This window comes from Azolla caroliniana, unplaced genomic scaffold, assembly GCF_043228905.1.
Source record: "Azolla caroliniana isolate FFs.n. ecotype wild unplaced genomic scaffold, voAzoCaro1.0.p SCAF_7, whole genome shotgun sequence".
NCBI classification, from domain to species: Eukaryota; Viridiplantae; Streptophyta; class Polypodiopsida; order Salviniales; family Salviniaceae; genus Azolla; species Azolla caroliniana.
Genome location: NW_028230442.1, coordinates 2,495,957 through 2,518,563, shown reverse-complemented (window position 1 = coordinate 2,518,563; position 22,607 = coordinate 2,495,957). Strand labels below are relative to the sequence as shown.

General features: G+C 36.6%; 3 protein-coding genes across 3 annotated transcripts; 2 read left to right on the top strand and 1 right to left on the bottom strand.

Moving 5' to 3' along the window:
* Positions 1-1,860: 1,860 nt before the first annotated feature.
* LOC147861517 (ABC transporter F family member 1-like) lies at positions 1,861-6,466 on the top strand. Its single transcript, XM_087322320.1, has 6 exons — positions 1,861-1,948; positions 2,860-3,120; positions 3,666-3,739; positions 3,836-4,046; positions 4,761-4,995; positions 5,090-6,466. Exons 2-6 carry the CDS (start codon positions 2,899-2,901, stop codon positions 6,139-6,141), a joined length of 1,794 nt encoding a protein of 597 aa, XP_087178446.1. The 5' UTR covers positions 1,861-1,948; positions 2,860-2,898; the 3' UTR covers positions 6,142-6,466.
* A 1,754-nt stretch (positions 6,467-8,220) lies between these two features.
* LOC147861516 (guanine nucleotide-binding protein subunit gamma 1-like) lies at positions 8,221-10,570 on the top strand. The gene is made up of 4 exons (XM_087323034.1): positions 8,221-8,502; positions 9,818-9,870; positions 9,960-10,004; positions 10,097-10,570. The coding sequence occupies exons 1-4, from the start codon at positions 8,338-8,340 to the stop codon at positions 10,167-10,169; spliced, it is 336 nt and encodes a 111-aa protein (XP_087179160.1). The 5' UTR covers positions 8,221-8,337; the 3' UTR covers positions 10,170-10,570.
* Positions 10,571-17,040: 6,470 nt separating this feature from the next.
* Positions 17,041-22,242, bottom strand: LOC147861515 (uncharacterized). The gene is made up of 10 exons (XM_087322642.1): positions 21,655-22,242; positions 21,181-21,361; positions 20,915-21,048; positions 20,640-20,752; positions 20,107-20,233; positions 19,670-19,825; positions 19,236-19,391; positions 18,146-18,225; positions 18,014-18,063; positions 17,041-17,801 (listed from the first exon to the last, which is right to left on the bottom strand). The coding sequence occupies exons 1-10, from the start codon at positions 22,231-22,233 to the stop codon at positions 17,665-17,667; spliced, it is 1,713 nt and encodes a 570-aa protein (XP_087178768.1). The 5' UTR covers positions 22,234-22,242; the 3' UTR covers positions 17,041-17,664.
* Positions 22,243-22,607: the final 365 nt, after the last annotated feature.

Below are 22,607 nucleotides of genomic sequence, written 5' to 3'. Positions count from 1 at the left end.
TGGTGTAATGACTGCACATGCAAATTTTGTTGAAGAAAAAACAAAACTCTAGGAGTATCCTTGAACTTCCATTTATTTACAAGAATAGCCCCCCTCTAAAGTCAAGTACTACTCCTAAAAAAAACTCAATACATTCCTTTTCTTTTCTATTATTGTCAAGAGGGGATGAGGAGAGTTGGGAGTTAGGAGCTTGAGCCTAGGAACAATACATTCCATCAGCTTTTGTCCGAAACAAAAATGACATTGTGTATGGTAAGGTCAAGTTAACCAACATGATACAAACATACATGTCATATCTTTCTTGTGTTGGGGACCTGGACATTCATGCATTCCCTTGAGTAAGTTTTCATTTGAAATACAAAACAATACATCCTTTTAGGTGGGGGTTTGGGGTGCGAGTGAGGACATATGGGGTTATGAGGAAGAAATAACAAGAAAAAAAGTCAAGGATGTGATGGGCTAGTTAAGTAATGGTGTTTGGGAAATCATGGACACAAACTCAAGGCCATAAAGGGAATATAATAGAATCTATTTTTAGCAACCACGAGCGGGCCAACAATTTTTTACTTATGGGACCAAACCAACATGTCAACTTGTATGTGGCTCCTTCCTAAGATGGGGGTTCATCCTTCTCGATGGAGTTTTGAGTGCAACATGAAATTTAAGTGGCCATCAAACAAGTCATCGTACTTCTCGTGAATTAACTTGCATATTGAGCATGCAAGAAGCAAGTGACATTCCTCTTCCTCTAGGTTCTCTCCTTGTGCACCTTATATATCTTCATGCTTGGGTGATGATGCCATATGAATGCCACATCAACACAACTTGTGCGAGTAAGTTTAGGTAAGTGTTAAGGCTCTTTGAGAGCCTAGGCTCAATAGTAAGATGCTCTTGGATGGATATATCTTGAATCTTGGATTGAGCCCAACATCAAGGGTGAAACACTTGCAATGTAATGTTCCAATTTAAAACCCACATTAACTATTCATTAGATAATCTATGTTGTAGGCTTTGATAGCAATGGGCACGGTTCGGTTTCAAAGCAAAGAAACCGAACCGAACCATTTATATAAAACAAAAACCAAACCAAACCGTTTAGGGAAAGGTTGAAACCAAACTTAAACATTTTATAAATTTTTTAAACCAAACCATTTAATAATATATTTTTAAACCTAACCATTTAAATCAAACTAGTTAAACATCTAATAGAACAAAAAAACATTAAATTAAATAAGCATTTAAGTTAATTTTATTAAATCAATAAAAGAAACTTTAACTGAACCATTAAATTAAATAAACATTTAAGTTAAATTAATTAAATCAATAAAAAACCATTAAATTAATAAGCCATTAAGTTAGAAAAAAGAAGTTAACCAACAACTGATAAACCTTTAAACCTATAAACCCGAGTTTTAGAACCGAACCGAACCGTTTATCGAAAATCCAAACCAAACCAAACCATTAAAAATTCTTGGAACCAATAAACTGTTAAAACCATGGATTAACGGTTCGGTTCGGTTCGAGCCAAAACCGTACCCATTGGTAGGCTTTGATATAATATATATATACATATATAAGTAGGAGGAGGCTATTTATGTAGATATATGTAATAATGGGCACATAAACAGAAGTTATAGAAGAACCGACAAACCACAATGAATGAATGGCTGAACCAAAAAACAGAAGACTCTCTCTCTCTCTCTCTCTCTCTCTCTAAACACACACACTATATACATATATAAACAGAAGACAGAGAAAGATCATTCATTCTCTCTCTCTCTCTCTCTGCTCGTCTGTTCCTCTGTTCCTCAGTGATTAGACGCACCGCCAGACACAGAAAAAAAAACAGAAGAAGCCTCATCGAGTTCTGCCGCTGGCATCTTTGCTCTCACCGGAAGAAAGAAAGCTCTTCGTTTTTCCTCCCTCCATTCTGCGCCTTCAAAGAGAGGTATTTCCTTACCTTCATTTTTGTATGTTTTCTAGCTTCCCTATATCTTCTATGTCTTTCTTGCCTATCTTTCGTCTCATACAGACAGAGTCAGAGAGAAAGAGTTCAGAGTTTAGAGAGAGATACGAGTTTAAACTGATAGAAGTTTTGGATTGCTAGATTGCAGTCTTTTATTGTAGATGGTTAGATTGCAAAACTCTCTTTTCTTATAGATGGTTAGGTTGCAAAACTCTCTTTATTGTAGATGGTTAGGTTGCAATACTCTCTTTTGTTGTAGATGGTTAGGTTGCAAAACTCTCTTTTATTTTAGATGGTTAGATTGCAAAACTCTCTTTTATTGTAGATGGTTAGGTTGCAAAATTCAATTCGTGGTGTGATTTTAGATATAGATTCTGGCAAGGTTTTTAGACTGATAAGAGAGTCATTTTAGGTTGATTGATTTCTTGGTTCTGTATCAACAGTATGCAAATTGCAAATTTACCTATTCTCTATTGATGAATTGTAGATTAATAGATTCTAGATTGATGGATTGTAGAATATATACCTCTTCATCAATCATTGATTGATCTTCTATTGGATTCTCCTCCCTTGCACTAGAATAGATAGATTCTCAATTGATATGAAGACATGATATCAGATGCAAAGGATTTTGGATTAGAGTAATAGATTCTAACTCTCTAATAGATAGCTTTTAGATGGGTAGATTCTTCGTTAGATATGAGATTTCAAGTTAAATTTTGGTATTTGTCCTGTTACCTCATACATGCTAATCTTCAATCATCTTCTCAACTGGATTGTTCCATCACACAGGTTTACAGAAACAGTGCGAGTTTTTCTAGGAGAAAAATGATGTTAGTCTGATATTTCGACTTATTTTCTAAGAATGGAATCCTTTGCTCCCTCTGTCGCAGGTTTTGTGAAAATCATTGTAGATTATCTAGCTAAACAAAATGGTATCAGATGCAAGTAAGAAAAAGATGGCTCAAAAGAAAGCAGCAGCTGCTGCCAAACGAGGCTCAAAATCTGTATCTGCATCATCGACTTCATTGAAAACGAGCGAAAACTCAAATGGAAATACAGATGGAATTGTTGAGAATATTTCAGCTATGCATATCAGTGATAGAACATGCACTGCAATTCTCTCATCACATCCACTGTCTAGAGATATACATGTAAGACCTTCTTTTCATGATCGTGGACAAGAATGTCAGTTTATTGAATGGTTATTGCTCATAAAATGTTCTTTTGCATGGTTCGTAACTTGTCATGTTCTGCACGATTCTGACATGTAAAATGTCTTATTTCGTATATTTTTGTTGTGAATGCCAGTTTTTTGCATATGATAGTTTGTTTGCTATTTAAATCTTTATCGAAGTCTCGAGGGGGATGATAAATTTGATGACATTATTTATCAATGCGTCCTGAAAATTTTAGGGCTTTTTCTAATATCTCATGGTTTAGAGTTATTCAGAGACATTGATTTCTAAATTTCAAACATACAATGTTCTGGGTTTGGTTCCTCAATGTTATGTTTAGCACAATTCTTGCTCACAAATGCAAGTTTTCTTTATACTTGGTCATAAATGCTAGTATTTGCATAATTTGATGAAAGGTATCGTGCATAATCATAGATTTTTATAGTTTATCAGTGCTGGTATAGTTGTGGATGTTCCTACCTTGGTTTAGGTGTTTGACTAAAAAAATTCTTACATTTCAGATTGAGAGTTTAACGCTGACTTTCCACGGACATGATTTGATTGTTGATTCTAGTCTTGAGCTGAATTATGGGAGGTACTATGAATTACAAAATCAACTCCTTTCTCTATATGCAGCTCTATATTTTATTGATATTATTGGCTTACAAATTCATACTTGCTGATTTGCTAGGCGATATGGATTACTGGGCTTGAATGGCTGTGGTAAGTCCACGCTTTTGGATGCAATAGGATGTAGAGAACTACCTATTCCAGAACATATGGATATATACCATTTGGCACGGGAAATTGAAGCAACAGACATGACTTCTCTTCAAGCTGTGATGAATGTGGATGAAGAGAGGATAAAGCTTGAAAAAGAAGCCGAAATCTTATCTGCAAAGGTAGTTTCCATTCTTAATTATATAAATTCTATATCTGTTATCTTGTTGGGCAAAGTTTTTTACTCTGGAATCTAGACCTTCCCCTCCTGCCAGAAACTGAAGCGAATGAATATGGTGATATGCCATTAATTGAATCTGGAATTTTCTCTCTTATTATAAAGGGGGTTATACAAGTAAATCTCTTGATTCAGGTTTCTTTTGTATTTTTCTGGTTTAGGAACCTCTATTACACAGTGGGAGTGCAATAACTTTTGCAGTTCATGAGTGTTAAGGTGTCACATGAAGGTTGCAATGCATCACCATGTAATTTGCTGTGAATGCAATGCTACTTGTAAACAATTCATCTAGACAACAAGTTCCAATTAGTATACTACAAGGACGTCAGCTAGTCTTTGCCTTATAATGAGTAGTGCACCTAGTGGTGTTAAGTCTCACTCTTGCTATGTAAGTAACTGAATAGAATTTAGATGGCAGTTGTAACCATAAAAATTATCCTAGTAGTGTATGCGCACCTGAAAACTGGGGTATTAATTTAGGCTGTGAATTGCTACTAAAAAAGTTTGCCATAGTTCTTCTGGAAAAAATACAACCAAGTTATGCTCTACGGCGTCTACCACTAGAGGTTGAAAGCATATTGCAGTACTGGTATCCAAAAATCAAATGTTAGTGCGTTATCCCATGATATGAGTCTGACAAAGTTCCTTGTGTTTACAGGATGATGGTGGTGGTGAGGCATTGGAAAGAATATATGAACGTTTGGAAGCCATGGATTCAACTACAGCAGAGAAGAGAGCAGCTGAAATTCTCCACGGTTTAGGGTTTACAAAAACCATGCAAGCAAAGAAGACTCGAGATTTTTCTGGTGGTTGGCGAATGAGAATAGCTCTAGCTAGAGCATTGTTTATGTGCCCAACTATACTTCTTCTAGATGAGCCCACTAATCATTTAGGTAAGTAGTTTCTCAACTAATTTGAACCCAAAGCATTTGACTTAACCTAGTGTGGTAGAAGCACGTTTTTCTAACAACAATGTTATCCATGCAGACCTTGAAGCATGTGTCTGGTTAGAAGAAACTCTGAAACATTTTGAACGCATCCTCGTGGTAGTATCACACTCACAGGACTTTTTGAACGGGGTCTGCACAAATATAATACATATGCAGAACAAGAAACTTAAGTTTTATACTGGAAACTTTGACCAGTATGTACAAACGCGAGGAGATTTAGAGGAGAATCAGATGAAGCAATATAAGTGGGAGCAAGACCAGATAGCAAACATGAAGGAATATATTGCTAGATTTGGCCATGGTTCTGCAAAACTTGCGAGACAAGCCCAGAGTAAGGAGAAAACGTTAGCTAAGATGGAAAGAGGTGGGCTTACAGAGAAGGTGGTGAGAGACAAGGTGCTTGTATTCCGTTTCACTGATGTTGGGAAGCTACCTCCACCGGTCTTGCAGTTTGTTGAGGTAGATTTTGGCTATACACCTGATTACCTTATATATAAGAAGATTGATTTTGGGGTAGATCTGGATTCCCGAATAGCCTTGGTTGGTCCAAATGGAGCTGGAAAGAGCACACTGTTGAAGCTAATGACAGGTGAATTGACCCCACTTGATGGCATGGTGAGGCGTCACAACCATCTTAGAATAGCACAATTTCATCAGCATTTAGCTGATAAATTGAACCTTGATATGCCGGCTTTACAATACATGATGTCAGAATATCCTGGTCTTGAAGAAGAAAAGATGCGTGCTGCAATAGGAAAGTTTGGGCTAACTGGAAAATCTCAGATTATGCCGATGAGGAACTTATCAGATGGACAAAGAAGCCGAGTTATTTTTGCATGGTTAGCATGGCGGCTGCCTCATTTGCTATTGCTTGATGAGCCAACAAATCATCTGGACATTGAGACAATAGACTCATTAGCTGAAGCATTGAATGAATGGGATGGAGGGCTTGTTCTTGTGAGCCATGACTTTCGACTTATAAATCAAGTTGCAAAGGAGATATGGGTGTGTGAGAACCAGACTGTTACAAGATGGGAGGGTGATATCATGGACTTCAAGCAACACTTGAAGGCAAAAGCTGACCTCTAAATCCATCTCGTACTAAGAAAAGGAATAGTGTTGTATTGTTGCTTAGAAAAAACTATTGTCAGAAATGGAGTAGAAACATGTCAACATTTAGCAAATCTGTCTATGAAATATCTACACAGAAATGAGGCGCAGGAATCTTCGACACTATAAGGCAAATATTTTAATTCTTTGTGTTATGGTGAAGTTTTCGAAGCCCAACCTTTGTGGTTGTGAATGCATACATTCACAAAAGTTGCGGGCTTCTTATTGATATGTCCCATCATAAGAGAACATCCCTAACAAGAGGACCTGGTTTTTAAATATGGAACTTTTTGAACTTTAATATATCATATACCTGAGTATTTTGTTGTTTTTTATTCAAGAACTTGCTCATGGATCTGGACTTGGTTTGTAAAGAGGTTGTAGTTTTTTATTCTAGAACTTGTTCACATGGAAGGATCTGGACTTGTTTGTAAAGAGGTTACTAGCTTGGTAAGTTTATGAGAATTCTAACTACTAGCTAATTGTAGTTGTTAATAGAATGGTTTATAGTCATGGTTATTCTCATAGGCTGTCTGTTTCTACATGAAATCATTGTGGAAGATACAGAATTTGTAGATGGCAAACCTTTTTTTCCTGTAAATAGTCTCTAACATTGTGAAGTAGTGATCAAGGTTTTCATCTTTTTTTTCTTTTCATGACATAGTTGTGCTGTAACAGTTACGAACTATTGAGGGAGCTTGATTCTCCACTAACGCAAAAGTCAATTGCGAACGTTCTCTTGTCTGAGCCCAACTGCTTGGATTAGGACCATTTGGGTATTGACTATTCTAGGGCTGTGTTTATGGCTCCTTTGTTAGGTTATTCGTGTCTTTTAAATTAATGTTTAGGTTATTTGTATGTTAAGTTTATGCTTAAGTTATTTATGTAGTTTATGTTTTGCGTGTGTGTTTGTTATGTAGGTTTATGTTAAGGGTTTCTATGTTCTCAGTTTTGGTTTTTGTTTATGGTTTGTAGTTTAGGCTCATGTTTGTAGTATCATCATGAATATGTATCGCCTGACGATGTTATTTTATAAAGCTCGTGGAGGGGTAGACTTTGTTGAGGAGATGTTGCCAATGTTGAGAGAGGCAATGAAACAATTGAAGGAATTAGATGTTTTTATGAGTGAGAATTAGCTCCATCAAATTATGTGGATTATTGCATTGGGATAACTGATGGGGTGTTTGATACTCTTTTTTGTGGCAAATCGCATTATTGCATTAATCAAAGAAAAGACACATACATGTGCATTATGATTAGTTCTCTCATTGTTAGTGTCATCATTGTTGGCCGAAGAGAATGCCTTTGCTTATAGTGTGCCTCTAAAAAACTCCCTTTGGACACACTAAAATTTTTGTGGCAAACTACGTACTACATCTCAATCAAAGGGGAAGGCAAATGCATGTTCATTGTGATTAGTTCTCTCATTGTGATCGTCATTGGCCCAACAAAGTGCCTTCGCCTATGCTGTGCCTCCATCAAATTCCCTCTAGACACCTATACGCACTTTACACCCAATCATTCCTAAACACTTGCATTTCTTGTCTTACTATGACTGCTCTCATAAGAGCTAGCCAATGGTTAATTCTCAAATACCATTAATTGCGTCTTGTTTTAAGGAAAAGGCATTCATGAGTTGTGGACCTTCTTCTAAGCTTTTAAGCATTGTGGAAGAGTCACAGTCTAGCCTTCGATACGAGTCTAGGTCATGGGAGCAACTACCTCCGAATTGAAAGGGGTCATGTAGAGGCCTCAAATTATGCGTTATTTCACTCGGATAGAATCAATTACTCTCCGGTAGATCCCGACAGAATCAATCAGTCAATGGCTATCAATCAATCAGTGGTAGATCCCAATAGAATCAATCGATCCACGGTAGATCCTAATAGAATCCATTAGTTTGCGATAGATCCCGGTAGAATCAATCATTCTGCGGTAGATCCCGATAGAATCAATCGATATACATACATATTTGGTAGCTCTATGCTATTCTTGGTATAATTTATGAGCCTTCCCACTACTAAAAGTAGACAAACCGTTCCTCTTCAGCTCTTTCTTTGGATCCAAATTTTATATGATCAGTAGTTGAATTTACACCACTAAAGTGATCTGCAGAAGAAGAAGAAGAAGAAGAAGAAGAAGAAGAAGACTCAGAAGCGGAGAACCTTGAGGAATATGCAGAACCCTAATCGATCCCCCATCCCTCCTCCTTCACCATCTGATAGACGGGAGAACGAATGGAGGCCCCAGCCTCGCCCTCAGTCTATCCCTGACATCCGTGGCAGACATCGCAAGCAAGCGGAGCTCAACCGCCTCAACCAGGAGATTCGAACTCTTCAGGTTTTTCTTTCTTTCTCCCCGCTGCTTTTCGCTTTCTCCTTTGCTTCGATTTTCGCTTCCTCTGATTGATTAGTAGTTATGGGGGAAATGGGACTAAATTCTTTCCCCCTTCATTTCAATTTGGAGTAGAAATCAAATGCTTCTGTAGGAATGAAACTGTAGAGTAGAAATAGAAGGTTAGATTTCAAACTACAGACGGAGTCAGGAAACAGGTAATAGGTTTCAAGATGTAGTAACAGTAAACTGATGGATGCCAAGTTGCAGTAGAAAAGAAATAATAGTTTTGATTGTATTACTAGAACTAAGATTTATTAAGCTTTGGAAATGTAATAGAACGAAAATGGCAGATTCCAACTTAAAATTCCATCATTCTTCACATCTTTCAGATTCTTCTTCTTTGCTTTCTTTGCTTCCATTTCTCCCTCTGTTTTAATTGAGCAGGTGCAAGAGAAATGAAATTTTAGGATTTTGTCTTCAGTAGAAATAAGATGGTAGGTTTGAAGCTATAGTGCAAAAATGATAGATTTCAAGATACATCAGAACCAAAATTGCTGTTTTCAATGTGAATGTCAATATTGCCATCGAATCCTTCAGGTTTTATTTTTCTTCTTCTTCAGTTCTAGTTTTCCTGCTTTATTTCATCCTGAAAGTACCACAAAAATGGTGGATTTAAAGGTTTAGTAGAACAAGAAGGGTATAGTCTACAGTAGAACAAAAATGGCAGATTCCAAATAAAAATGTAAATCTCATTCTTTAAATCCGTGAGGTTCTTGTTTTACCTTCTTCAGTTCGATTTCCTGCTTTCATGATTGATCAACTGCAGGAGAATTAAAATGAAATCATTTTTGATGAATTTTCCAGCATTTTCTTTATTCTTCTTCACTTCCTGCTTTTCCAGAGGCAGAACTAAATTGGCAGATTTTGAAAACAATTGCAGAAGAAAAAATGGTCTTCATTTTCCATTTTATGAATGAAATGGGTAGATGTATAGACCCAATAGAAATAAAATTTCAGGGTATAGTAGAAGTAAACTGGTTGATATGTATGGTAGAACTAAAATGGTTGATTTCACTCCATTGGTGATCGTTACTTGCAGAAAGAAATTGTCATGTTTGGTTAGTGAACGTAGTTAATTATTTTGTTTTAAGTATTCATATGGCAGTAGAAGATGGTAAAGACTTTAATGGGTAGGGCATTTTTCTATGATTGCAGGCATTACCAGATTGTTTTTAGTTAATTTACTAATTGTATAAGCATGTGAACTACATTTGAAATTTGAGGTTGATCTTCTACTAAGCACGATTCTGATGAGCAGGAGGAGCTTGAGAAGCTAGACAACACTGAGGTATCTTCAGTTGTTTGCAGAGAGTAAGCCATTGAATATCATGAATTGATTTCTCTCTTTTCTTCTTAAGTTTTATGCCCTATTAAATTGTTTGTGAGATGTTTTTGATCAGACTGGTAACACAAATAACTAGCAAACAAGATCCACTTCTTACAAGGTAATTTGAACCTCATTATTTGTCCAGTTTTACATTGGAGCATGTTAATCATACCGAGGCTTTTAGAGATGCTAATGTATGCTTTCTTTTAGGACCAATGCTGATCAATCCACGAATAGGTGGTTTGAACAGCCCCCCCCCACTCAGGGCTGTTGCTGGATGTGATAAGAGTTCGTGTTGAATAATAATTTCCAGGGCTTCAGTTTTATCCTACATATGTAAATTACTATCAACAAATATTCTGTGTATTTTACTTCATTGCACGTGCTAAGTCGGATGAAGGAATATGGGACTTGGGATGCTCTATTCATCCGCAAAACTGCACTAGCTCTTCCATGAACTATAACGAAGAAATTATTGTTAGAGTTATCCATGATTAGCTGAGCTCTGTAAAGACACACATCCCTTCTGCCATTTTTCATGTGACACATCATGATGTTCTTAGACGTGGTATGATTTATTTGATTACCAATTCCTCGGTTGCATTGACAATGTCTAGGGCATTCAAAGTATTTGTTTGGCTTACTATATGTCCAGCCTCCATTTGAATAATGAGTCATTTCTTTTATGAATTTGGATGTGTGTAAATAAGGCTAAAATGAAGGTTTTAGCACCACAAGTTGTATGAGAAGCAGGGTTTGCAAAAGTGTAAGAATTTAGTATTTTCTCATAGTATAAATAATTAACAAATTTGAACTCTCCTTTAAGCAAATGCCTATTCATGGATTTAACTGGCAGAAAGAATACCAAATTGTGTGGTTTGATGGTAATGCATCAGTTATTTTCACTTAACTCTTATCTCACATTTTCATGGCGTTGAGTGTTTGCCCAACCCTTGGTTATTATAGGCTTTTTGAATATTATTAACTTTAGTTAATTCTACAACGGAATCTCCTTAACATCAATTATTTCTACAACGAAATTTTATGCCTATAACAGGTATACATAGTATTTGTCTATGATTTGTTACTCACCTTTGTCACATTCTTGACATGTTCATTGTTCTTTGTATGGTTTATTACTCCCATATTTTGTAATGGATAGATGTCCTTTGATCCTTCATATACTTTATTTCTCACTTTGTTTCACGTAGGATGTCTTTTCTTCTTCATGTAATATATTATTCACTTATTTTTTGCATCCAATGGATCCATTGGCACCTACCCAGGGTAATGGGGAATTGGTCTCTCCCCCTCTCCAATCACACACTTAGAGAGCTAGTTCCACAACCGTTTTTCTAACTTCTTTAGAATCTAGGTGTGCTTACCCATTGTTATAGAAATAACTTGCTTGCGTGGGAAACATGAGTGGCACCATTGAGGACTTGAACTAGAGAGGATAGGAATGTCAAGTCATTGAGAATAGAGCGCTTGAGGATGTTATGTTTCGCACTTGGTCTCCTTCAGGGAGTTAAATTAGCAAGTAATCTCATGTGAATGGGACTTTCTGAGTTTGTGTTGCTTATATAAATGTATACTATTTGTATGTGTGTGTGTGTGTGAGAGAGAGAGAGAGGGAGAGAATAGGCATAAGTAGATAGATTTGTAAAAATGTGTACTAATAGGTGTTTATTTATGTGTAAAAATGCAAGTGTTTTAATATACTCAAATGAGCTATAATTATGTAAATGTTTGTGTATGTGTCAAGGTGTAGGGTAGATTGGACATGTTAGTGCGGGAGTAAGACTAAGTTGATTTGTAGGTGTAAGTAGGGATGTGTTTGTATATGAAAGTGAATCTCTGGGGTATGTTTGTATAGGTAAATGTATATTGGTAACAAGAGGGATATTTAGAGAAATAAAGGTTCTCTTCGCTTGTGGCTAGGGAACCTTAGGGGAAAATAAATGTGAAAAGGAAGGGTAAAACGCAAAACTTGTGTATAAGTGATGTGATAGAGTTGAGGTGATGTCATTGGTTGATGTCACCCACAATGCAAGGAAAAATTCCTCGAACCTCTGGGAAAAATTCCTCAATGTTGACGTGGTACTTGAGGAAATTATTTGTAAGTAATTACAAATTTGTCCCTTTGTCTGAAATTTCTTCAATCGCATATAACTTTTTGTTAGGTGATTGGAATCACGTTTTGAAATTTCCATGTGATCCTCGACACAAATTGTTTGTGATAGTGTAGCGAGCTTTGATATGGTATTTTGGATATTCACTTTCGATTTAGTTCTGAATTTGCATAACACCACGCACCCTACTTTCATCATTATCCTTGTTCGATTATAAATACACTAGATAATAGATTTATTGAAATTAACAAGGGAGAATACATCAACAAGTTAATGTTGGCTCTGTTACATGGAGTAATTTAAGGGCAAATAGTTAAGAAAGATAGAAATATTATAGGAATAGGCAAAGCTTTAGGAGGAGATACTTGAGTTTTGGTTCAACGAACCTAGAAGTGTTGGGTTCATTGTCTTTTGTCATCGGTCTTGATTCGCAATCTTGAACTCTCAATGAATTTCAATTGTGCATCCACCTCGTACAAAATATTGATACTTGACAATGAGCTCTCTTCTCCCTTTGATAGACCTCTCACATTTCTAACTTTTGCATGCACCTTTACTTATCTTTCTTCCATGCCTAGAATGAGGAAAATATTGATCACCGTGTTGACCTTTCTTTCTTGAAAATTAGCTCTTGCCAATTGGGCCACATTTTTCTATTATCTTAGAGTTCGTTTTGTCAATTGTTGTCCTTATAGTGCCTATCCTACCCATCAATCTTGTATATAGATCTAATACATTTCCTCATGTGAGCTTCCCACATCACGACACCATTCAACACATTACTGGAGATTTTGATGATCTTTGCCCATGTGTAGGTGCAGATATGAGTCTTTACCTTCTTCAAGAGTTTTTAGCTTCGCTTACCAAACCATGCCTAGTCTAGCGCAAGGTGTTAAACTTTAGCAACACATCCCCTTCATTTCTACCACACATGAGTTCCAAACTTTCCTTGAAATTTTGGTTTATGCAGGCATTCATAATAGTTGGTTATATTGTCAACAAAAAAGTTCTAAGCTTCTTTTTGGGTTTGAGAAATAGTTTTAATCTTGATTGATCCTTATCATTGCATGCATTTGTTTCTCAAATGCTTCCCCTAAAATATGGCACAGCCTATTAGTGGACCAATTCCAAAGGACTAACTTGTATTAGGCACTACAATCTCAAGATTTCAAAACATCGATTGCATGTATCCTTGCTAGTTTTAGATGCTCATCCCATTCATTTTTTTGTGTGAAGGCAATAACCCTATTAGGAAGCTTTATATAGCCTACTTTCTTTCTCTTGGTTCTTATATTTGTTTGTTTAAATTTATTCCTTAACTCATATACATTCAATAAATATCACTACTTCCTCAACATTTGCATATAACCTAGGTTGCCCAATAATCAAGCCTATGTAGTCATCAACTCAAATATTCATTAGAGACCATTTACCATATGATCAAATTGATGGTGTGGCATTCCCTTTAGATCTTATTTGATATATGGTTCTAAACCCAATGATCCACATCTCATTATTGGAATGTCATGCTTCTAGTTCCATTATGGATTGAGTGGTTCAACCATCACCTCTCGTTCAAATTGTTGATAGACTAGAGTTTGAGGTCTATGTTATTTTGAGCTCCATAGCTATGCAACTTGTGGATTATTTAGGTTATACGTCCAGTGATCGAACTTGTGAACCCTTAGGGAATCTTCCAAATGCCCAAGCCTTGATCAAAATTTCATTGTTGGCATGGTGATAAACTAAGTTGTAACTCATGCACTTGGAAAACTCATCATTGCAGGAGGGGAATAGTCTAATGAATGTACAAAATACCATTCGTTTAGGGAACCTTGACTCTATGACCGCCTTGATGTGCATGTTAGACTTTAACATTATCATATGATAACTATGTCGGATCACCAAGTGGTAATCATGCACAATAACTGACCAAGAAGTCTAGGAGTACAAATTGTAGGGAAGATCCAATTTTGGTTCAACATTAGTCTTTGGTATAATCTTGCTATTCTTATTGATAATAAAAGTTTCCTATGTATGTTAAATTTGAGGCCACAGTGAAATATAGGGGTTGAATGCATGACCTTCTAGTCTTTCCCAAGCAACCTTACCAATTGAGCTATCTCTCTACAAATAGGGATTGAATGCATGCCCTTCTAGTCTCCCCCAAGCAACCTTACCAATTGAGCTCTCCTCTACAATATAGGGGGTGAAAAACACTACAACGGTACCCCAATTGAATAGTGTGATTGCCACACTAATAGTGGGACATGCTAAATCGTTACTACGCAAGACAAACACCCCATTGAGGAAAGGATTTCATACCTAATAAACAAAACTACCACATGATTACTTCCTTTAACTTTTATAGTTATACTCACTCTATGCCTACCATCAAATCCAAAAGCATTGTGCATATCCTAATTATGATGCAATCCCCATATCTCGAAAATAGGAAAACAATCTCCATCTCTGATTTTGAGTCGACTTTGAGTGAATTGTACAAATACCCACTATCTTGGCATCAAATAACAATGTGACAAAACTTTCCAAATCTAAGATTTAACTTCAAATATGATGAGTGATCAAACATTGAATGGAAAGATGAATATTATCTTCCACTTCAACATTGCAATAGAAGAAATTGCCTATTGTTAGTCCATGTCTCTTTCAAGGTAATCCCAAAGACAAACCCTTAATCAATACTCTCCAAATGAAGACCTTTGCTAGATGTGGCAATTTAGAATTCCAACTAAAATTTAAGATTTGCCACAATCTACGCTTACGTTGGTTCGAATCCAACTCAACCCAAATATGAGACGAATACACTCTTGTGTATCTTGTTGATTTTTTTAGAGAATTATAGTTTTATATCTTCAATTCTCGTTTAGTGTTAGACAATGACCATCTTAGTAGTCACTTGTAAAAATGGTGTAGTCATTTATAAAAATAATGCTTGACTTCGTAAACATCAATCAAGCCACAATGACTCTTTTGTTTGTATAGGTAATGGACATTGCATTGATGTTACATTGTGTGGTTGCTATCAAATAAGCGAATAATTGGGTGGGATGTATAGTAATTGTCCCACTTCAACAAACTCCAAAATTCGTTGGAATCGAGCTTTAACTATATCTCCACCTCTTTGTTCCCCAAATGATACAAGCAATTAAACTGAGAGTGCAATATTGCATTATTGGGGCAAAATAATTACTAGGAAGTCGTCTATAACTCTTTTTGCAAAGAATTACAACGTTGCCCTCTTAATGATGGTGCCTATACAAATAAGGAGATGGCTTCATATGATGAGACAACTAAATGTTTAGCACATGAAGAATGAGGAATACTTAGATTAAGTAATTGTCACCATAATATCTTAATCATTGTCCTATGTTGAGAATCAAACTCAACTTCCCTATGGTGTGAACACGTTCTACAACTACTAATGTGTGGACCCACCACCACTACTATGTAACATAACTAATGTGTCATAAGACTTAACTTCTATGACACATAGTTAGTAGTAGGTAGTTAAGTTCCCTCCTCTTACCCAAGTGGTAGTTGTAGTAAGAGAGTGTAGAGAGAATGTGACCATATAAGCACCTTCTCCTCTTCTTTGTGTGGTGGTTGGTTATTATTCTTGTGAATAGAGTTTCCTAGAGTTTCTGTCTATCTTGTGTCGACTCTCTCTCTCTCTCTCTCTCTCTCTCTCTCTCTCTCTCTCTCTCTCACACACACACACACACACACACATCTATTCTGTTGCACAGAATCATACACTTGATTCTTTACATCCTCGCATGTGTTTTATCCTCACTCTCCATGAAATATTAAGACAATCGATATCTATGGTTGTGTGTGAACACACGTCTTGCAATAATGAAAAACTACAAACCATCATTTGCATAAATAAATCCAATATTGCCGATAACCCTAAGCACTTAAGGGTTTATAGATGATTCGACATAACCCATGTGATTCCCATCTTATCCGTCATTTTCCAGTAAAAATATTGAAGAGCTTGCAAAATAGAATGCAAAACCCTCTTTTATTCAACTCAAAAGAAGGTTTGATTTGCTAATATAGATGAAACAATCCTGAAATATCTTAATTAGATTATTCGGATTGATTCATATCTTGATATAGATGAAGCACAAATTGTCCTTGGTAGTAACAAATAATATAATATCATGGGTTCCATAATATATAAACTTATATGACATGGCTAAGATTGTTACTTCCAATACATAAACTTATCCATCCAATGAATTTGGCATAAAATTCACTCCCAGTAGACCCAATTTGACATTCCAAATCTCTCTCAATACATAGGATGAGGCGAGACTTCCATTATGCTCTAATATGCTCAGACAATTGTTTCTTGAGAGTGTGTAAATGAAATTTATTTGATAGATAGATAAGATCTTAATGATAAACTTGAAGGCTTGCGTCAAGTACATACAAGTGCCTGAGCTTTTGCAAAAAAGCTTGGAATATGATCTCTTTTTGCATGCTTGATCATGTTGCTCATGTTGATAACCGAAATCTTATCTATTGTATTAAAATAAACCATGAAATCGAGCACCTTCTCTTCCAACATCGTCCAACATAATATCCATGTTATTGTCCTCTATAAATTGCATTTAGTGTATGCATTTGGATAAGAAGAGCCGAGCATAACGAATTAAGTGATGAAGAAAAGATATTCATGTTATTTGTCATTATCTGTATATAATAGTGATAAAGCCCAAGCGGATAGATGACATATAAGAAACATTGTTTAATCTCTGAACACATATACAAACAAGTAAAAAAAGAGATGTATAGAGAAAAGTACCACCTTTTTGACGAAGTACAAAAGAACAAATAGACCATCAAACAAGCATTTGACACTATTCATGTCAGACACATGTAAAGAAATAATAGGGGGGAGAGCCTAGACACATACAATCGAGAGTGCCAATGGGGAGTGTTAGGGAAATTATGTGAGTGTGTAGAAATGGGTATCCAAAGTCAAAGAAATGGATTAAAAAGTTGAAAATTACTTGTAGACTTGTGTCTAGAAAAAGTGGGTGAAACAAGAAATTTTGGTTTCATCCAATGGTGATGAATGGAGTCCCTCTATTAAACCAAACCAAAGGAAAAGGCAAAACCAAACGACATTTCACTTCAACTTTTGATCTTTTTCAAGTTTGAAGTCTTTTATTGGTCCAATAAATTCTAGAGCTATTGATATAGACTCTAGAGCTACAAGTAGAAAAAGCTACCTACACAAATATATGTAGCGGCACATCGACCAAGGATTCATATCGACTCAATCGAGACAAATAACTTATGCGCACGCAATATGAAATTATTTCTTGCCACAAAGATGAAGTTGATTGATTTTATAAGGAGGTGTCTATAGCACAATACAATTTTAATCATGATATGGAAACTCTAGTATATTTCATTATTATTCTTGTTTCCTTAAATGCATTGGATATGGACTCAATAAAGAGGATAGCAATTCCCGAAAGATTCTTGCACTAATAATGGTGATGATGCTATCATGAGCCCATGCTACCATGGGCACATTCATGGTTCATGTAGAAATGTCTTCAACCATGACAATGTATAGACAAACTTTTGGAGTTGATCAATGAATCATGAAGAGCTGAAGTTGAAGTCGGAATAGTATCGATGAAGCCACCGACTTATGTGTTTCTTTTCCTCATCGCGTTGTTTACGTAGCCAATGAGGATCTTGGGACGTAGATGCCCGTAAGTCCAAATGATGTGCACCTTAAGTTGCATAAAGAGCAAGCTATCATTATCACTTGTTTGTTGGTATATAACGACACTCAAACTTCCATGTGAGACACCCCGACCCAATTGTTGTACGTGAGATATATATATATACCTTACACCCCCAAGTAATGTAACTCTTAATACATACCGACACACAAGGATTATATGTAAATATTAGAGAACTAACGTATACATTACATATGTACCTTTGGGAGTCACTAAAGCAACCACTGTCTTTGAGATATCTTCTAAAACCCTGGAAAATGAATAATACAAATCAATAAAAATTATCACAATGTGTGTGTGTGCGTGTGCGAGAGAGAGAGAGAGAGAGAGACCCTCCATTGCTCCACGGATCTAGAAGGCCATTTGAGAATATAATATTGCTCGCAAAGTGCTTCAACACACTCCGGATATCCTGCCAATTTAGAAGTAGAGTTTTAGAGGCTTGAGATACATAAAGACATAAATACATATCTACATATATCTATAACCTTGGGGCATATGCTATCTTTATCTAAGAAATTTCAAGTACCACGGCCCCTCATAAAATACATCTTCTTGAGGAAAACCTAGTTCTAGTAAAGGAATTCATAAAAAGTAATATCCTCATATATATAAAATAAAATAAAAAGCATATGAATCCTTTGCAAGTATACCAAAAGTAAAGTATTCGGTTTCATTGAAAGTATCACCCTCGTAATAAAGAAGTGACATAATTTTTTCTTCCCTTTACGAACCGAACTATAAAAGTTTCATCTTTTCCAAAAAGGATGGTTTTTCCTGAGCCTTGATCCCATTTTGGAGCATGTTTCCTAATTGATGTACATACTTCATGAGCTACTACACCCAACATATCATGACATTTTACTCCTTAGTTCAACATTATGAACTTGTACAAGTAAGGCTCCGGATACATCACAACCCTCACAAAATTGTTTCTTAAACTCTCTCTACTTCTCTAATTATTGAGGGGATTTTTGCAAATAAAAGCTTAGGGGTATATATATATAGGATTCATTATTAAATATGGGTTATTCGAAATCGAGGCAAGAAATTAGGCAATGGTTATTCACTTCCATTAATGATTGCGTAAGTTAGGCACCACCAAAAATGGTTGGTGAAATGAAGGCAATGGTTATGCACCTCCATTGACAAAATTGCTTAAGTTAGGACCTCCTTACTTTTAACCAAACCTTCACATTGCCAAACCTCTATAGAGATTTTAGACCTAAGCACTACCAATGGGACTTGGGGCCCTAGTTTTGCTCATGTTTCAGTTTGTTCTATTATTATTTCAAAGCTACACATTATTTATTGGCAAGGTTTTGCATAATGCTTATTCCTAATGCCCAACATTGGGAAATCATTGTCGTTAATAATTTGTGCCTAATATATACACAACTTATATAGTACATACAAACTTACATTTCCCCCAAACTCTTGAATGATCCAATGGGGCCTCGGTGAAACTCCAAATTCTTGGATACATTCCTCTGCTGCGCTCTTGTACGAGTAATTGGATGCAGGGAACATGCTATTCTCTGGGTTGCTACTCAGAGGCATCACCATCTCTGTACAAGCCTAGGATACAAATTACAAAGTTAATCAAATGTACTAAAATACCATCGTTATGTATTGCTAGCTAACCCAGTATACATGTGGTAATATAGGAACATTGGCAAATGAGTTATTAGTGTATTAGCCCAATATAATATAAGTTTGGGACAAATTAAGTGTGAATCTTATACTCTTATACTTCAATCATGTAATTAGCACACACTTTTCGCAGAGCATGTCATGGCGTGAACCCCACTTAAACATTCAATGAATCAAATTTGAAATTAATTGCTTGGAATTACCTGCCAACTCCACAAGGCAAGGCCATGTGGATCGGAATTACTCATATTGAAACATTGCTGGACTTGGCCACTACCATTGTAGTACACATTCGCACCCGCTATGACCCTTGTCAGAACATCAGTACCTTCAGGGAACGAATCAATTGCTTCGCATGCCTATAAAAGAAAATTTTGAGTGCTAGGATTTCTAACAACATTCAGAATGACTCATGTTTCAGGAATTTGCATGATAAGCTTGGGGTAATAGGGGGGAAGTTTTCAGAACCATGATTAGGAGAGGGGGGATGTTGCCAAGAGAGCATTTTCGATTTATAATATAAAGGATAGTCTAAGGATTTCATGGGAAATGAAGGGTATTCTGGCGAATTATCAAAATCATATGAGATGCGGTTTTTATAGTAGACGTATATCAGGTGTATGCAAGTGTAATTTGTTACCACTTTCACTGGATTTGCAGGCATTGGCTCTAGGAAGTTTGCTTCATAGGGATAGTTTGTCATCGCCATGTATATCCATGCAGAGTATAAAAAATCCTCCACTGAGCTCAAATCCACCATATTGTTGCTATGTTATGATCAACCAATACAAACATACAAGTAGTCATTAGTATTAAAACATATGCAATTTAGATCATAATTCTTCATTAAATCAATCAACAGAGTAGAGTAGTAATGTCACGTAGCATATGAAATGAAGCCCCATTATACTTGCAATGTGAATATCTTCAATCTTCGGAATAGAAAACATATTACAACACTCATTATCATAATGAATGAATGAATGAACGAGTGAATATACAGTTGATATTAGGGTATAAAATGGATGAATTTATGGCATTGCTAATATCTACAGTGTGGAATCCATATATGAGAGGACACACAAATGCGTCCAATCAATATGAATAAATACAATGGAATTGTGTTCACACACACATATATATAGCGAGAGGGAGAGAGAGGAAGAGACTTACTTGCAAAAATTGAAGAGCTTTGACACTCTCTCTATTCCTCCATCTTCATCATAAGCATCATTCAATGCGTCCCATGAATCCTTGATAGTCTCAAAGCAGCTTAGGCTCTCATTCTATGAATCACATCGATCCCTTAGTTCCCTTTTTAAAGGCATCATTTTGCTCAATCAATCAATTCAATATTTAAGATTCAAGATTCAAGACTCAATCTTGATTGAGATATTATCACACTTGGCTATACATTATTAATATTAATGATCATTGATGAAACCTACCTTAAAATTCTCGGATACAATTCGAAAGAATCCATCCCAGGGGACAAGATTATCGAACTCAAGGATCGGTGCAGACGCTGCGAGTGCCCCAATTGCAATGTGTGGGTATTTCAGGCGGAACCAAGCCGCTAACACTGATAAAAATATTTGCAAGCAATTCAATAAACGTTAATGGTTCATTAAAACCAGAATACATCATATTTTAACAAATACAAATGATTTTGGGTGAAAAAGAGCTTGAAAATAGGTATAAGAGATTCTCTTACTTCCACCATAGGAACCTCCGAACACAACCACAGGGCAATCCTCAGCAGACAGGTTCGCCTTTAGGTCAAGGATGAGGGTAGCATAATCCGCGAGGGCTTGTTCCGAAGTCAGGTAGCCAAGCGTTTCATTCGTATGCTCCTCCACTGCAATTCCTGGGATCGATTCTCCATAGTACCGATGCTACACCAAGATTTGTTGACTCAATAAGGATATTATCATTACTAAATTGCATGAACTAAAGGGTTATATCATATATATACATACATACATACATAAATACATACATATATATATCATGAATGCGGTAGAATGATGGTATCAGAAACCAGTCAACATCTGGCATGCATCCACACATACACATGAATGCATGCATGAATGAATGAATGATAATATGGCTACATGAGAAGCATTTGACATAGACAATATGGCTACATGAGAAGCATTTGACATGATGAATGAATAGAAGTATATACCTCAGGAAAGACCACCAAGGCTTGATATGTAAGGGCGAGTTCCCACAGGAACCCTGTGTTGTTGGCGAACCATTCTATGTCGCCTTCGTTTCCACAGTAGACAAAGATGGGCGAACGGAGGCTTGGCCCGCCCCAATAATGATCGTTCAGGAGATAGCGCTGCTCAAAGGTGCCATATGATTCAGGTGTGAACGAGAAGTGGTCCAACTGTTGTGTGAAGAACATGGTCTCATATGTGATGCTAAGGTTAGTGATGGCGGGAAGAGATGTGGCATGATCATGACTATGGTTTCTGGTCCCATTAGGGTTTTTGTGGTCACTAGGGTTTATGCTGAGTGCGATGTTCCTGTGATGAGCTACGCCATGGTAATTAGCAGGGCTGAAGGTGGATGTGTATTCATGACGATTACTGTGTTTGGTGGCTCCACAATCCGCAGTGAAGCTAAGCATTAGGGTTGAGAACAAGATCGCCCACATGGAGAGATGGTGCGCACACATCAGATTCAGATTCCGATTCAGATTCAGGTACAGATTCTGATTCTGATTCCGATTCCGAATCATCTCCGAGGCCATCATCATCAAACTCAGAAGAATCGAGAACCGATTGTCAAGATCAAAGTCAAAAAAAACGACACCCACCTAAGAGAGAGAGAGAGAAGGGATTTGCTAGGTCTCTTTAATTAATTATGGCCGATGGAGAGGGGGAGGATATGCTGTTTTTAGCGAGAGAAATCTGTTGTTTTCCATTGATTTTGCGTTCTATAACGAGAGAACGTCTCTAGAGTTTAGAGAGAGAGACGGGGAGAAGATGATCTCTGTTTATGCAAAATTATAGATTTGGCCTTTCCTTTTCTTCTTTTTCCCCTTTTGGCACTTTCCATTGCCCACCACCAATGATGCACTCATGAGAGAGAGAGAGAGAGAGAGAGAGAGAGAGAGAGATGGATCTCGCA